Here is a 16,328-nt window from a genome sequence, read left to right as displayed (position 1 = left end):
GACTGACATTATCTCGAAGTGGCACATCTGCAGCAATATTTGGGGAAGAAAGTGGACAGTGAATTATCCCAGGACAGCTCGTTTTCACTAGTGGGTATGAAGGGGTCAAGAGTTACAAGAAGCTGAAACTTAAGTTTTACAAAGATCTGATATCTAACTTATTTGATGCATACAGAACAAAAGGAAAGCACCGATTGGGGTTTGGGCCATAGTATTTCCCGGTAATTTCTTTGAAGCTAAACAGTTCTTAAAATTTGGGGCAGGCTCATTTTGTGACAGATCATCACCGGGTCGGGAAGAGGTCACCAGAAACCCAAATTCTTTATGGCCTAGTTAGATAGGTGAGGGGAAAGGGAGGCAATAAGGCGCCATACAGAACAGAAAACGGAGGTTATGTGTCAAGTCAAGTAAAGGGTTAAACTCATACACAAATCTCTCTGCACACAAGCAGGTTACGTTAAACAAGTGTAAATTAGTGGGCCATCCTAGTTTTCTTTAGCTCTTTAGCGGAGAATAGAGACACCTAACAGTGATTAACAACCCTTGTTAGCTTGTTTTAACACAACTTCTGTAGTTTGTAGAGGGTAACAATGGTTAACATATCAATTAGGTAAGATTCTTGCAATTCTTTACAGAGGAGAGTATTGCTCAACATATCAATTAGGTCACGTAACATATCAGTTAGGGAAAAAGGATAAAAAAACACATTTAGTAAGCCACGTTTGCAGGTTTGCTATAATACACATATAACGAAGCTACTTTCTTAGAGTACAACAAGTTGGAAGTTGTTTTCGTTTAGGTCTTGAAATACTTCATTCCAAGCTTCCCTTGACTTGAGGGTTTGTGTTGAAAAGCCTTCCATGATTCTGATGGGCTTTCCTTTATAGAAGATTTGTTGTTTGGGGGTTTTTGTTTTGTTTTCCTCTAACAGCTTTTAATATTCTATTCTTGTGTTGAATTTGTGGAATCTTGACTATTATATGCTTTGGTATAGTTTTTTTAATTCATGTCTAATTGGAGTCCTATATGCCTCACTTATCTGTATGTCAAATTCTTTTTTCCCTACAGAGGAAGTTTTCTTTTTTTTTTTTTTTTTAATTTTTTTTAACTTTTTATCAGTACTGGGGATCGAACTCACGACCGCCTGCTTGCAAGGCAGGTGCTTATGCCGCTGAGCTAAATCCCCAGCCCCCAGAGGAAGTTTTCTGTCATGACTTCTGTGAACAGATTCTTTATGTCATTTGTTCTGTGACTCAATCAATCTTATTATTCATCTTTGCATCATCTAGCAGCTGCTAGGTTGATTTCTCATAGTCCCTTGCTTTTTTTAAGAAGTCTTATCTTACTGATTACTCACTGCAATCCTGTCTTCTATATCTGAGATTCTGTTTTCACATTGGCTCATTCTGCTATGTATACTTTCAATGGAATTTTTAATGTAGATATATGCTTGAGTATGTTTCATGGATTCCAGTTCACATTGATGGTTCCCCTCAATTTCCTAAGCTCCTCTTATTTTTTTATCTGTAACTAGTCTAGAGTTACTAACCATGTCTTTCATTATTTTCTTCATCTCTGTAGTTATCTGAGAAATTGTTCTGTTTTGATTTTTTTCTAGAGCTTCATTCATTTGTTTTGTTACATCTATTGTTACTACTTTAGAGAGTCCAGGTATGTGGCTTTTGGACTGTCCCACCTCATTGTCCCTTGGGTTTGCCTTTCATGAGCTGGAAGTTTGGGGTTGCATATTGTTTAAGGGTCTTCTCATTTATATTTATTCTCTTTTTCTTTTTTTTTTTTTTTTTTTTTTTTTTTTTTTTTTTTTTTTGGTCTTTTTCTGTTTTATCGGTACCGGGGATTGAACTCACGACTGCCTGCTTTTGAGGCAGGTGCTTATGCCGCTGAGCTAAATCCCCAGCCCCCATTCTCTTTTTCTTGTCTCTCTGTCTGTCTGTCTGTCTCTCTCTCTCTCTCTCCCCCTCCCTCCCTACTTTCCTCCCTCTAAATTTAATGCCTAGTTTGATGTTTGTACATGGCCTATAGTGGAGCAGCATTATTGCTAGTGTTTAGAATTCTTGGGAAATGACTACTTCCGTGAAGTATCTATCAGGTATAGTTGACTTTTACATTTTGAGTCTGTTGCAAGATCCTAGCTCTTCAATTTATTAGAGCTGAGAAGGTCCTGCCTACTTGGCCCAGCCCCTGGATCTTTTTTTTTTTTTTTTTTTGCCTTTTTCCTTTTTATCGGTACCAGGGATCGAACTCACGACTGCTTGCTTGCAAGGCAGGCGCTTATGCCGCTGAGCTAAATCCCCAGTCCCCAGCCCCTGGATCTTTGGCACTGGCCTATAGTATCCTTCATGTCTCTTAGCAATCTCAGTCTTAGTGTACCAGATTAGAACAGTTAATGTCACTTTAGCTAATGTGGTACAGTTAGCAATAACAATAGCATCAAACCCAGTACAGAAAATGACGAAATGAGGTAACTATTAATTGGCCACCTTTAGTCATGTAAACCAGATTTGTGGTTATGTAACAAAATCTAAAACAAACCAGGAAATTATATGCATTAAACAAGCCCTCAATATGGCAGTTTTAGCTTCTGGGGAGAAAATTTAAGAGGGGTTGGAAGGGCAGACAGAGAAATAGAAGAGAAAGAGATTAGAAACAAAGCTAGAAGTCAAAGAAGGATTATGCAAATTTGGGAAACTGGTGAAGAAAACAGGAGGGAAAGAGACAAGAAATAAAAACCAAGACAGGACAGAAAAACAACAGTAAAAACTAGAAACCAATGTCACACTCATAAAAGAACAAATAATGAAGAAAAAAAAAACTTGGGGAAAAATAAGAGAAAAAAATGTTCACTTAAGGAAGTGACTCTGCTGTCACTGGTAGACAACATGGGCAGACAGAATCCGGGTCCAGATCCATGTTGATTAATCCCAGCAAGCCAGCAGTAGCCTCACAGCAAGATAGTGCTCAATCCTAGCAAACCTACACCTTTATTCCACTGAAGTTTGGGCTGGTTTCCGGCCATGAGTCATCTCCAAGATGGCTCCCAGATAATCCACCTCTCCTTCAGGGTATCTGAACCTGCTCTACTCACCAGCACTGCAGTCCACTGCATCCACTGCTCTATTCCACTTTTGCATTTCTCCACGGAGTCCTCTGGAGTCACCAGTAGTCACCAGACATCTGCAGGTTTAAGCCATTCCTTTCATGTAGTGAATCCAGGCTCAAGCAGAAAGCACCTCATCAACTCTGTCTTCTGCACTGAAGTTTCTCTCTTTCCTATCTCCCTGGGTTACAGTTCCCACTTCAGATCCTTCCTGGGTCCTAGAGACCCACTGTCCTTCTTCCCTTCCTCACATTGGTATATTTCCAGTGGCTGGACACCACATCTCAGAAAGGCTCTTTTTCTGCTGCTTATCACTCTGCCATCTTCCCAGAAGAGCAGGAGTAGATGTTTTAATCATACGAATTTGAAAAAGCCTTTCTAATCATATCCTAAAATTCATAGTTCATAAGCTAAAAGTCTTGACTATATACTTTTTAATTCTATGAAATAAATTTCTCCCAACAAAAAATAAAAATATTTGCTAACCATAAAACAAAGTTAATTGCTGAAAATATAAGATGTAAAAAAACAGTAAAAAGAAAAGCTGTCTTTTTTCCAATTGTGCAAGCCACATGCAAGTAGGCAATTTATAAAGGAGATCTATGACTGTTCAACCATAGGAAGAGGCATTTTCCTTTATGAAGAGTATAAGAAATGTGGCTAACGTGAGTTCGATCCCTGGTACCGATAAAAACGAAAAAGACAAAAAAAAAAAAAAAAGAAATGTGGCTAAAAACCAGCAACTGACCTGCTGAGCACCGATGTTTTCCATTCTTGCAAATTCAGGGTCCCCCCCAGCGATGCCCCAGGGGAGGCAGATGTTTTTCTGTGGGGTGTAGAAATTGGCACAGTCTTCCCAAAGGGCAGTCAATACGTGTGTCTGCGGTGCGTGCTATCTGACCCAGCATTTCCACTTCTGGGAATGTTTCCTGAGGAGACAGTCTCACAAGTAATGAAGGGCTGGAAGAGATTCACCAAAGCGCTATTTAAAATGTCCAAAAAATTTTGAAAATAATCACCCATCAGTAGGCATTGGCTAAGTGTGTTACGAAGGAACAGTGCTATCCTGTTGCTGACACTGACGGCTCTGTGTGCATGGAACAGGGAAGCACATCACAGAACAGTGTATGTGTGTACCAAGCAGGAAGAGCCATGTGTACAAGTGTGGGTGGATGACGTGTACCAGTGTTATTAACAAGGAATGAAATTTTGGTTGATTTTTACTTCTGACTTGCTACTTAAAAAAAAAAACAAAAAACCTTCACTTGTAGCCCCATCATTCTGGGAAGGTGCAGCAGGAGGATTACTAACCGAAGCCCAACCTGTGCAACTTAGTGTTTTCATGAAATACTGTCTCAAAATGTATAATCAAAAGATCAGGGATGTAGCTTAGTGCAAAGGCCCTAGGTTTGATCCCAAATACCACACACCCACACACACAAACACTCACACGCAAAGTTCACAAAGAAATAAAGATTGTTATTGTCAGACAGTAAAGCCATTTCAATAATGGTGTTCTTCCAAGGAGTCTCTTCTTTCTAGGAGTCCCCACCCAGGGCTATGCTCCCCTCCGTCCTCTGTGATGGTCTCTTATACATCCTGGGTGGTGTGTGGGTATCTTGAAGGAAGAATGTTCTGTGCTGTAGGGCAGTGAGGAGAAAAGGAATCCTCTCTGTTCCTTCCACTGAGATCTCACCAGCACACTATTAGCCTCAAGCACTGTCACAAACCCAGGCATTGGTTTTTTAGCAAATCTAATTATCTGCATATGCACTGTTCACTTCATACAAAATCTTTGTCTTCTTCCTTGTTTTTTGGGCACTGACAGCTAGACGCTAGATATGGCCATATTTTTATGTAATCACTCTACATGAAAATTGTAACATACATTCAAACTTTAAGTGTAAACTAGTTAGGGGTCCTTTGCACCCCTCAGAGTGGATTACCCAGGCCCCATCTGTGGAGCCGAATGGGAAACGTCTGGAAGCTCGGTGGGAAAGGCCTTCGGGCATCCAGCTCTTGGCATTTACACATTTCTATTTGAGCCAAAGTTTTTTCTCATATTTCTTCAAACAAATGCCTTTTAACACATGTTTTACCCTTAATTTTTTCTAGCACTTTTCCTAGGAAAAGCATAAGCAGTAACACCAGAGTGTGAATGCTTTTGAAAGAGCGAAATATGTTTCCTATGGTTTTGTTTTTCCTAGAAGATAAAACACATGGTTAAGTTTATGCAGCCAAACCAGAAAATTCTAAAATCAAAGAAAATAGTTGTTAAGAAGAAACATGGAGGCTGAAATGTCAAATGTAGAAAATGGAAGATTAGCAAAATCAGGGAAACCCTCATGTTCTGATTGGTTGCTCACAGTCCACTGAAAAGGTTTGGGGAAGTCCAGGAACAGGAGTAATTAAGGCAACATTGAATATAAAGATGGCAAGAACCGGATTTGGTGGCATATTCCTGTAATTCCAGCACTAGGGAGGCTGAAGCAGAAAGATCACTGTGAGTTCAAATCCAGCCTGGGCTACATAGCAAGACCTTGTCTCAGAAAAAAGAGAGACAGAGAGTGACGGAGAGGGGGAGGGAGAAGGAGAGGGAGAGGGTAAGAATGACCTTCCTAAAGGAAAAAGAACACAAGTGGCAATATGTCCTTGGCACAGCGGGGAGTTATTGATAGCAGTGCATGTAGGTGTTGGCTTTTCAGTGTGTCTAGTCTGAACCCGTCCTTAGCCCAACTTCTGCTAGTTTCTGATTTAGATTTAACCTTTTCTTTTGTTGTATCATTCTCCTTCAGAAACACTGTAGTGCAACATAGACTTATGAAGTGATTCTGATGCTGATTTCCTGAAATCGTATTTAGAAATAAATCATCACCTGCAAGGGGAGGGTGCTCCTCAGTTATAGAAGTGGGATCAGATAAAAGGAGAGTGGTCTTCAAAATAAACCAGAAGGGCCCTTCAAGCCAGGAAGGTTGCATTGCCTTGATCATCTCAGAGAAACCACCTCAGGTCCAAACGTCTTTCCCTTCCTTGCAGAAGGCAGCCAGTGAGTGAGGGAGTAGCAGCCCCTATGGGCAGGATGGCGTCCATTGCATCATTTGGCTGCAGACCAGCAGGTGCCACCTGTAGAAGTGAAAGCTCTGGGCATCCTGCCCAGAAGGACACTGCACCTGGTGCCATCACTCGGGATGCGCTTCTGAGCTCTATGCTTCTCCCTAAGAGAAGTAAAATGTGCCGCTTCCTGACATCGCCCTGGATCTCAGGCCTCTGGTGGGGTCTCTGCAGCCTTCATCATGCACCTTGCTAGATTCTAGCATCATACTTGTTACTCCTCGGGAAACTTGCAGAATTCCCGAGGCTTGGCTCTGTGCAGAATATTGAGAAATATCAAAACTGAAAGGTGGTCAGTCAGGCAGAGCTTTGGCCAGTGTATTGGAAGGATCCGTTTGTGCCAAGGTTCCAGGGTGGGTGTGGGTCAGTTATACTCAAACAGGCCTGTCAAGGGGCCATGTAGTGATAGCTGGCTCTTCTGTGAATGCGGTGACACTGACCCTCTTTCATACATCCTACTCTTGCCTCTCAATATGCAGTCAAGTTTTGATATGGGAGGAAAAGGCCTTTGTGGCGATGATAGTGACCAACCCACAATTAGGGGCATTTGCCCTTACAATTCAAAGGGGGTGTATTACATTGTTTTTTTTTTTACACTCATGAATCTCCTGTCACTGCCTCCTCTGGCTTTCACTTTTAGAAATAACTCCATCTCCTTCCAACTAGGTGGTGTCATGGCCTAGGACTCCCTGAGTGCCTAGAAGACCCTCCCTGCCAGGGCCATTTGCTAATGACAGAATTGCCTATGTTGGTCCAAGATTTATGCAAGCCATACTATGAAAGTATCTAGAGACTGTATTAGGAACTAACGTGCTGGTTTCAAACATTTTGGAATGTCACAAGAAATTCTCAAGAATACACTGTGCAGCATTTGCTCAGAATTTAGAGGTGAGGCAGGTTATACTTGTCATGTCCCGAGGATCCAGTAGGGCGCCACCTCTGGTGTCTGTATGAAGTATAGCAGTCTGACCTTAGAGGAGGCACCATGGCATCATGCCAGCTGCAACCCAGCTGTGCTCCTAACCATGATCCTGCTTTCTTTTTGGGAGTAGAGGAAGGAACAGCCAAACCAACAAAGATGCTTTTGATTCCAAATGGTATTGTTCAGTAGACCAACGTCACTGAGAAATAGGTACAGATCTCTGTACTTTGGATGCAAAGATAAGTGTGGTGGGTGTCACAGCAAGAATAGTAATTATGTCATCTGTCTTGTCGTGGAATGTGACTATAGTAATTGCAACATTCTCCCCCATCAGTGAAGCTTGTAATTATAGTGCGACTAACAGGATTATGTGCTAACTTAGGCTGTTTTAATCACCTCTTTTACTCTGAAATGCAATGGAAAAATTCCGCAATTGCTCCCAGGCTGCTGGTTCTTTTCGATATCTACTGTCCTGTGTCTCTAACAGTGGAAAACTGAGACAGAAGATGAGATGTTCAGGGCATTTCATCAGAGCAGACTCGAGGTACAGGCAGCATGAGGTGCGATGAGAAAACAGCCGCAAGGGAGTTTCCAGGTTCCTACCAGAGTAAAAATTTTTGTCTTCAAAAGCAAATTGTCTATTTTATGTTTTTTAAGGTGACAGATGTTTTGTGGGATCTGGCGATGTTTGTAACCCATTTTTTCTAGGAGAAAATCTCCAACCACAAAACCAATCTAGGAATAAAAATCAATCTAGAGCTGGTTAAGAAATTCTTCCCACCTAGCCTAGGGAACAGCTTTAGGTTAAAGCCTGATGTCACATAGTAGGTCACATGAAAATGTAAGTCACATGAAGACGCATGGAGATGGGCATTGGTCAGGTTTTATATCGACTGATCCCATTCCAATAAATGCCAGCAGTTACCCACAGCACTTTGGCTATGTAGGAATAAAGGAGCTTTGGACTCTGGGAAAGAGAAGTCTGCTTAAAGCAGAAGACTTGATTATTTTGTGGTAAGATGACTTACATCCCATTAGACACAGTAGTATATAAATAGACCACTGTTTATAGAGTAATTGCCTCTGTCTCTTTTCTTCAGTTATCACAAAATCAAACAGCCTGGGCAGTTTATGAGAAAAACTTATTTCTCACCATTCTGGACTAGGAGATCTACCTGCAGGGACCTCCAGGCTGCATCATGACGTGGGAGAAGGACAGGCAATCATGGCTCATGGGTCATGGGCAGGCAGAAGAAAAATCAGGCAAATTCTTCCTTTAATCAAGAGGTCACTCCATGAAAATTAACCCATTCATGCTGTCATGGCCTTGACCTTTTCATGAGCTGGAAGCCCACTTGGCCTATCAGCTCTTAAGGGTCCCACTTATGTGTCCTGTTGCAATAGCAGTTAAATGTGTCATCCTTGGAGGGACATTCTGACTGTCACAGTTATATATTTATAGTAATTCTGAGTGTATTTGGAAGATTAATGGGCCGTGGACGCAACCCCGGTCTCCGCATTTGATCTCAGCCAGGTACTCACTGCTCTGCCCCAATGGTGGCTTTGCTGTGCATTCATTCCTACAGGTCAGGCGTGCACACAGGCACACAGAACCCAGGGGAGTGTAGTGGTGACCAAGCAAATGCAGCTATGACCTGCAACAGAAGGAGGGCATCTAGGAACAACTTGTTTTCTTGAAAGGAAAAAGGCATTAAGAATAGTATCACCTTTGGGAGGCGCCAGGAAAATTCCTAGCAGAGGTCTACTTAGAGATGGCAAGGCAGGGTGTTCACAGCACTGTTGCTGGTGTGTCACACACTGGGCTGGAAGGAAGAAAACACACCAGTGGGAGAGGGACTGTGGCCCACCCAGCTTCCCTCCACTCTACTGTCCCCCAAAGTCCAGCACATTTGAGCCCCTCATATGCGTGGCTGTGATATACTGGCCCACACTGCAACAGCCCCCAGAAGATGATCCTTCAAGATTGCTCTCGGGATTAAAGTAGCTCAGCCCACCTATGGATGGTGCTGACCATGTGTACTATTGAACTGATCAAGAGGACGGAAGCTGCTGTGATCAGTGATCATTCAGCAGGCTGCCTCCTGCGTGTGGAAGGTGATTGCATATTGGCTCCCTGTCTCTCTGCATCCGGGACATTCCAGCACATACTGATTATAATGGTGAGGTCATTCTTTCTGAGTGTCTCCATTGGTTCTAGAGGGCAAAAGTCTCACCTCATTCTTTTCTTGCCTCCTCTCAATTAGCCACAAGGTAAGTACTCAATAAACACTTCCTGAATGAGATAATGAGGGTGACAGAGGATTCAGAATCCTCTGGAGCATGGCCAGAAGATGAAATGATGGGAAAATGGAAACTCGGACACTGGAGAGGCTGCTGCACTGGACAACTAGGCAGGGACAGAGGCCCAGCAGTCCCGGGGGGAAGAGTGTCTCCATCACTGCAGTCTGCACAAGGACTTGGCAGCGGTGAAGACCCCTCCCAGGACTGCCAGAGAGGCCACTGGATGGGTTCAGTGACCAGCTCCCTTGGTGCAGCCCTGGGGAGACCTAGAAGCTTTGGCATCTCTAGGCCTGGTGGGGAACCAGAGAGGAGGAGGGACGTCAAGACTAAGACGGTCAGGAAGCAGAGTATTCTGCAGCCATGTGCTGAGCACTCAGGGCCCGATTCCTGTTCTCGTGTGTGTCCACCGATGCTGCCATCCCTGTGATGGTGTCGCAGGTCCTTGCAGGCTTAGTTCTTCCCTGGGCCTCTGCTTACCTGAGAAATGTCTGACACAAGTGTCTGGTCAGCTACTGCAAACTTCAAATGCTCCCATTCAACCCAACATCATTCAGAATTTAAAATACTGAGCATGGTGCTACTAAAAGTCAAATCATACACACTAGACAAGTAAAAGCCAGTTTAGAGATATTTAACACTTCTGAATTTGACTGTTAAGAAAAATAAGGCTCAGAGAAGTTGATTTCCTTGCACAAGGTCACTGAGGAGTAGAAGTGAAGCAAAAAACCTGATGTTCATTGATGCCTCATTCTCCATTCCACTCTTTTTTGTCTCTTGTGTTTTGTCTTTTTGAGATAGGGTCTGCTGTGCAGTTCAGGCTGGCTTTGAGCTCACTTTGTAGCCCAGGCTGGTCTTGAACTTGCGACAATCCTCCTGACTCAGCCTCCCGAGTGCTGAGATTACAGGTGTTTGCCACCATGTCCAGCTTTTATTCCACACTCTTGACAAATGTAAAATAAGTCACAATTTATGTTGAATATTTGCTCAACTTCTAGTTGATTTATCTGAGGGAAAAAACTTCATTCAGTGTCTCTGGTGGAATCATTTATAGGGCATGTGAGAAGATCTGGGCTTGAAATCAGAAGAATCTCTATGAAATGTTGGAAGATGAGAAGTTTAAAAAAAAAAAAAAACCAGAAGGGATGGTGTGTGGCTTGCCTGACTAGAGGGCTGGAAACATTTTCCTGTGCAGTCACAGAGCGGCTTTGTCTTTCTGGAAGAGAAGACACTGATGCCCAAGAGGCCCGGGAGGGCTGCCCAAGCTGCTGTGACTCACCCTCAGGCAGCTGAGCTGGTGCCCAGCCTTTCTCCCTGCAGACAGTGAGTGAGCAGATCAAGCTGACAGCTCTGCTCCCCTTCAGCGAGTGCATCTCTGTGCACTGCCACCTCCTCTGGCCTGGAGCTGGGAGCAGTTTGATGCGCAGCTGTCCTGTGTTAGAAGTCTAGAAAGAAAATGGGGAGAATGCTTCCCAGTCCAGAGCAGCTCCTGTAGGGGAAGGCCACCCCAAATTAAAATGTAGGACATGGCACAGTGGTAGCCATAAAAAAAAAAAAAAAGCAAAATCATGTCATGGCAGGAAAATGGACAGACCGAGAGATCATCGTGGTAAGTGAAATAAGCCACATGCAGAAAGACGAGTGTCGCTTGTCTTCTTTCATTGGTGGGGATGTATTAGAGGAGAGGAGGGAGATCAGGAAAAGGAGAGAAGGGCACAGGAAGTGACAGGAGTGACAGAGAGGATCAAAGTATGTGCATATACACATCTGCTGGAATGAAACCCATTCTCCCATAGAACTAATACGCACTAATTTAAAAATATAAGAAAAATACGTAGTTTTATAGGCAGCTAAATGCATGTCGTATTGAGGGGAACAAAATACCTTTCTTGGTTTGCAGTGAACTGCAGATGGACTGCAGTAAAGCAGCTCATGATGATGATGGTGATGAGTTCAGTCACACTGACTGGGCCAGGGACACGTTCTGCATTACTGTTTCAGAAACAGCTCAGTGGAACCACCGTGAGGCTCTTATCTGGGCTCTCTCCTCTTATCCCAGGTGGGAGTATGACGAGGGCATTTGACCTTTCTCCTCTGCCCTCATGGGTGACCTAGTGTCACGTTCTGGTTTGCATCAGCTCTTTGCAGCCTGGATGTGGCTGTTGTGCAGGCCGTCCTGGGCTATTCCCTCTGCCCTGCTGGGGCCCTGTCATGGTCCCCCTGGGCCATCACCGGGTGCGCTCTGTGAACAGACCTCTAATGGAACCTTTGCTGTGTCCCCCCAGGTGTCCCAGGCTGCGGCAGACCTCCTGGCATATTGTGAAGCCCATGTGCGGGAGGACCCCCTCATCATCCCAGTGCCCGCGTCAGAGAACCCCTTCCGGGAGAAGAAGTTCTTCTGTACCATCCTCTGAGGCCTTTGGTGATGGGCCATCTCCTTTGTAGAAACCCTCCATAAAGACAGTGCATGCTCTTAGACTAGGGAGCCACCATGGCTGGGCTCAATTCATTTTTTTCTCATTATATTTGTCACACTATTAAAATTTTTTTTACTTTTATGTTATTTTCATTCATAGCAAAGAAAATAGACATTTTTATAGCCAAATAACAAATGTGACAAATGTGCCATAAAAAATAAGTATGGATTTAAGGGTTTACCGTTTTTAAACATCAGTGCTCAAGGTTAAATATATCAAGTTAATCAGTGTCAGTGAATAATTTACTGAAATGAAAATTTCCATCTCATTGACAGCAGTTCTGTATCCAGTGACATCTGGGGGACCAGCTGAAATGTGTAGATAGGTTCCATCCAGCAGCTTTGGGGGTCCCCATGTGTGACATTCCATCATCCTATGAAAATGAGTAGCCTGCAGGATAGGAACCTCTAGGACTCCAGAAGGGTGGCCCCTACCCTCTAGAAACAGACTACAGCGTCACAGCTCGAGGCTTGCTGCCCACTGGTCCAAGCCTCGACATGGTAACCTGTTTAACCCTCCACAATAAGTGCGTGAGTATAGACCTGTTTTAGAGAGAGGAAACTGAGGCGCAGGGATATAATATACTTTGCCCAAGATACATAAAGTAAGTAGGAAAGCAGAGCGTCAGTGCAGGCAGTCTGACTCCAGGGTCCTTCCTGGACTTCTGAGCTGGAGTACCTTCAGGTACCTGTCTGCGGGTAGGTACACCTGCAGACAGTCTTACCTACACACTGGGGGGCAAACATGTTCGCAGCACTGGCCCACAGCTACTCAACAGGACACTTCTCTGCCTACACCGGAGGGACTTGGTGAGTCCATTTGCAGGCAGTCTCTAGATCCCTAGAGAAAAGCTTGACCTATGCATTAGCTCTTGCATCCCTAGACACTTGCATTCCTGCCTAGACCATCTCCCGCCACCCTGATGATGTCACAGGACAGAGAGCTCTGTGTCTAAGTTTGTTCTGTTCCATCTGTTCAGAAACTGCCTCCCCCCACCGCACCCCACCCCCGGCTCTGCCAGAGGCTGGCTGTGTACCTCAGCCAAGCCATTGTGTGCCTGAGCTGTTCTAACCTGGAAACCGGGGACAATGGTAATTACTCCCTCTGCCTCTCTGTCTGGAAGGAAATTGAGGGAAGCTCTGATTATCAGTTAAAGCAAACACATGTACTAAATGCCAAGCTGTAATGTAGGGAAGAATGTGTGACTTCAAAGATAGCAGTGCTTCAGGGTGAAGAATGTAAACTTGCCTACGAAGAGGCAAATATAATTTTCAGATCAGTTAATCACTTGCTGGACTGGTAGACAGTTTTACACGTCACCGTGCCCAGCTGCTTTTTCTGGAAGCATCTTCAGTTTCATGGGTTCTCATTGATGAGCTCAGTGCAGTCAGGAAGCTGTGAGCTTGGATCACAGCAGAACTGGGCACTGCATGGGCTGATACAATTTCCAGTCCTTCCATGGTTTGGGTTGTGACCAAAGTCTCCATATTCAGTGGCCTACATCACTGTTACTAATGTGATAATACAAAGCACAGTCCATGAAAGCGTATCAGGCATCTGTTGCAGTTTCCACATTAGGTCAACTCATGGGCCTGGCCTGTGAGTGATCGGTGAGGTCCCCTGATCAGTGAGGTCCAAGGAGGTGCCCCCACCTTGCCACACAGGTTGCCTGCATCGAACACCAGTTATTTTGTGTTTTCATTTTGGTGTTTGGCATCTACTCATCCTGCCTCCAAGGGCATGTTACTCTGATATAATGCATTTAGTACAATGTGGTGCCTGCCTCCCACTGAGGAAGCTGAAACAGGAAGGTGTCCCTGTCTCTCAAACACCTGCTCTCCAGCTTGATTCCATAGGCAAGTGGTCAGCGTTCCGGGCAGACTACTTGGACCTCTTGCTTGGTGCTGTGAACCTGAAGCAGGAAACAGAGAAATAAAGGAGGCTGAGAACTGTTTCATGGAAGCCACAGTGGCCTAGTGTGGCACTGTGTGGCAGGGGAGGTATCTGGAGCTGGTCGGCTGCAGGAAGGGTGTGTCTGCTAGTAAGAGTGTTCAGGGATGGGATAGCAGGGCCCTCTAAAGACCATTCTGTCTCCACTGTGAGGCCCCATGAACAAGCTGCCCCCTCCTATCTTCCTAGAGCTCCCTTCTAGCTTTCTGGTACTTCTTTGGCCTCCAAGCTCCCCACCAAGTAAATTCTTTATTCTTTCATGAAATAACCTGAACTGAATGTAAATACCATATGACCTAATGCATCCACCCTAGGTGCCAACCCCACAGAAATGTGTCCATGTATTCATCAAAGGAAACGTGCTAGAGTGTTCATTGCTGCACTGTTCATGATGACCCTAACACCCGGAAAGTACCCGAATGCCCATGAGGATCATCACAAGAGGAATCCTATACAGCTGTGACAACGAATAGTCTGCATGTCCCTCACAATAAGGACACCCAGCGAGGTGAGGCAGTTAGGGACCCAAGTTACTCCTAAGGGGATAGTAACCCAAGGGAAAGCCTGGTACACTTTCTAGAATGTTCTATTCCTTGATCCAGTTGCCAGTCATCCGATGTGTTCAGATTGTGACAATTCTCTCAACTGTATACTTTCAGTTTGGGTGCTCTTCTGTATGTGGTACTTCAATAAAAAACTGAGTTTTGTGGCTGCCAATCCTGAATCTTACTTATTTTTTCTTTTTTGGCTTTTTGCTTCACTTTTGGCTTCTCTCAGATATCACCATTAACAGGACGCTGATCCTAACATTAGCGGGGATTTGAAGAGCGTGCTTGGCCACACTTTGGGTGATGAAGTACATACAGTCCGCAGCTGTCTGAATGGAGAAGAGCTGCGGGGCCTCCGAGGGTAGGATATGGGGATGCCGTGCTGTGGGATTTGGGGGGAAGTCGAGGAACCCTGCTGAGGCTTCACACTGGATGACTGGGATGATATCTTCTGTGCCGCCTTGTCTTCTGGCCATCAGTAGACGGTGTCCAAGCAGGTCACCCCAGGGGGAAATGGGTACCTCAGCTCGCCCAGCCCATGGAGTAGGTTTGCTGACTTGTTGCAGAAAGCATTCCAGCACACAGCAGTAAGAGACACAGGCAGGCTTATTAGATAGAATCGGAGCGGTCCACACGCAGGGGCACAGGCACTCAACGAGATGCACTGTGGTCTGGGGCAGGGGTGTTTTTGTGGTCTTGGGGTGTCCTCAAGATGGGTGATGTGGGATATGTATTCCCTGAGTTATTTATCATCTACCTGTAGTGCAAGACCAGCTGCGAGTGGGCTGGGTTAAGATGCAAGAACCAGTTGCATGCGTTTGCGTGTGTTTGATGTGATATCCAGCTGATAGAGCTGCTTCCTTCAGGATGGAAGTCTAGGATTTGTGGCTTTAGTGTTAGAATAAAACTGTGGGCCTCATCTTGAAGATTCTGTAGGAATAAGGAGTTTGGAAGGAAAACAGGCCAAGGGGTGGAGCGCGCATTGCAAGTTCGGATGACTGACGGTGTCTTGATGCTGCAGTTTTGTCAAAGGCACAGATCCTAAATTGCAATTTTTTTGTCTGCTCTCTCCCTGTCTATTCCATCCACCCTCGGTCTGCGGGACACATGGGGAGGGAACAGCGGGTGGGACACTCAGCCTTCTGCCTGTGTCCTCCCCAGGCTCCGTCCTCATCCACCACAGTGCCCAGTTCTCAGGGCTCCTCTCCCACTCGCAGCTCCACGTGGCCTCTGCCATTCTCACAGCTCTGCCGTGTCACACCATGGGGTGATCACAGAGTAGCTTCACACTGGGACCCTGCAACACAAGAGCACAGGCCTGGCTCTGGTTCTGAGCTCCAGCCTCCCTGAGTGCTATGAGGAACCTGGTGGTAACCGCCCTCCAAGGCACTGCTGGGGCAGCAAAGAGCGTAGGGCCTTTGTTCTGGTGACTGCAAGTTTGAGATAAAATAAGGAAACCAACCGATGTTGGAACCTGAGATGAACATGGAGCACAGATTAGGATTGGTTTGCTCTCCTACCTGCTGGGCTCTTCAGGTGGTGAGAAGACACTAGATGAAGGTAGGTACTTTGGTTTCTTTGTGGTTCTAAGGATTGAGCCATGAACTATGTCCTAACCCTTCATTTTTATTTTTTATTGCAAGGTCTTGCTTAGTCACTAAATTGCTTGGGGTGGCTTGAACTTTCCAAGCTCCTGCCTCAGCTTCACAGAGTGCTGGGATTACAGGTGTGCGCCACCACCCCCGGCCAGGGGTAGATTTTAGGGAGTACCAGAAGGAAGCTCCCTGCCCCATCTCTGGGCACCATCGCCCCTCCCCAGCAGCATAGAGGACCGGCTGGTATCTTCCCAGTTCTCCTGCTTCTGGAGGTTAGTGCCCACTGGCCATAACCTCATGATTCTATGT

The 16,328-nt window shown here is 45.1% G+C and overlaps 1 protein-coding gene across 3 annotated transcripts in view; it reads left to right on the top strand.

Moving 5' to 3' along the window:
* Gng4 (G protein subunit gamma 4) overlaps positions 1-14,593 on the top strand; it is a 53,048-nt gene extending 38,455 nt beyond the window's left edge. For all 3 annotated transcript variants that reach the window (XM_063260080.1, XM_063260079.1, XM_063260081.1), the window contains one exon: positions 11,735-14,593. In XM_063260080.1, coding sequence (XP_063116150.1) covers positions 11,735-11,863 — 129 coding nt within the window. In that variant the 3' untranslated portion in view covers positions 11,864-14,593. The remainder of the gene's footprint in view (positions 1-11,734) is intronic.
* Positions 14,594-16,328: the final 1,735 nt, after the last annotated feature.

This window comes from Cavia porcellus, unplaced genomic scaffold (genome assembly GCF_034190915.1).
Source record: "Cavia porcellus strain 051 isolate PalLab524CR breed Dunkin Hartley unplaced genomic scaffold, mCavPor4.1 scaffold_13, whole genome shotgun sequence".
NCBI lineage: Eukaryota > Metazoa > Chordata > Mammalia > Rodentia > Caviidae > Cavia > Cavia porcellus.
The sequence above is the reverse complement of the archived record's forward strand: the minus strand, read 5'-3'. Positions and strand labels throughout refer to the sequence as shown.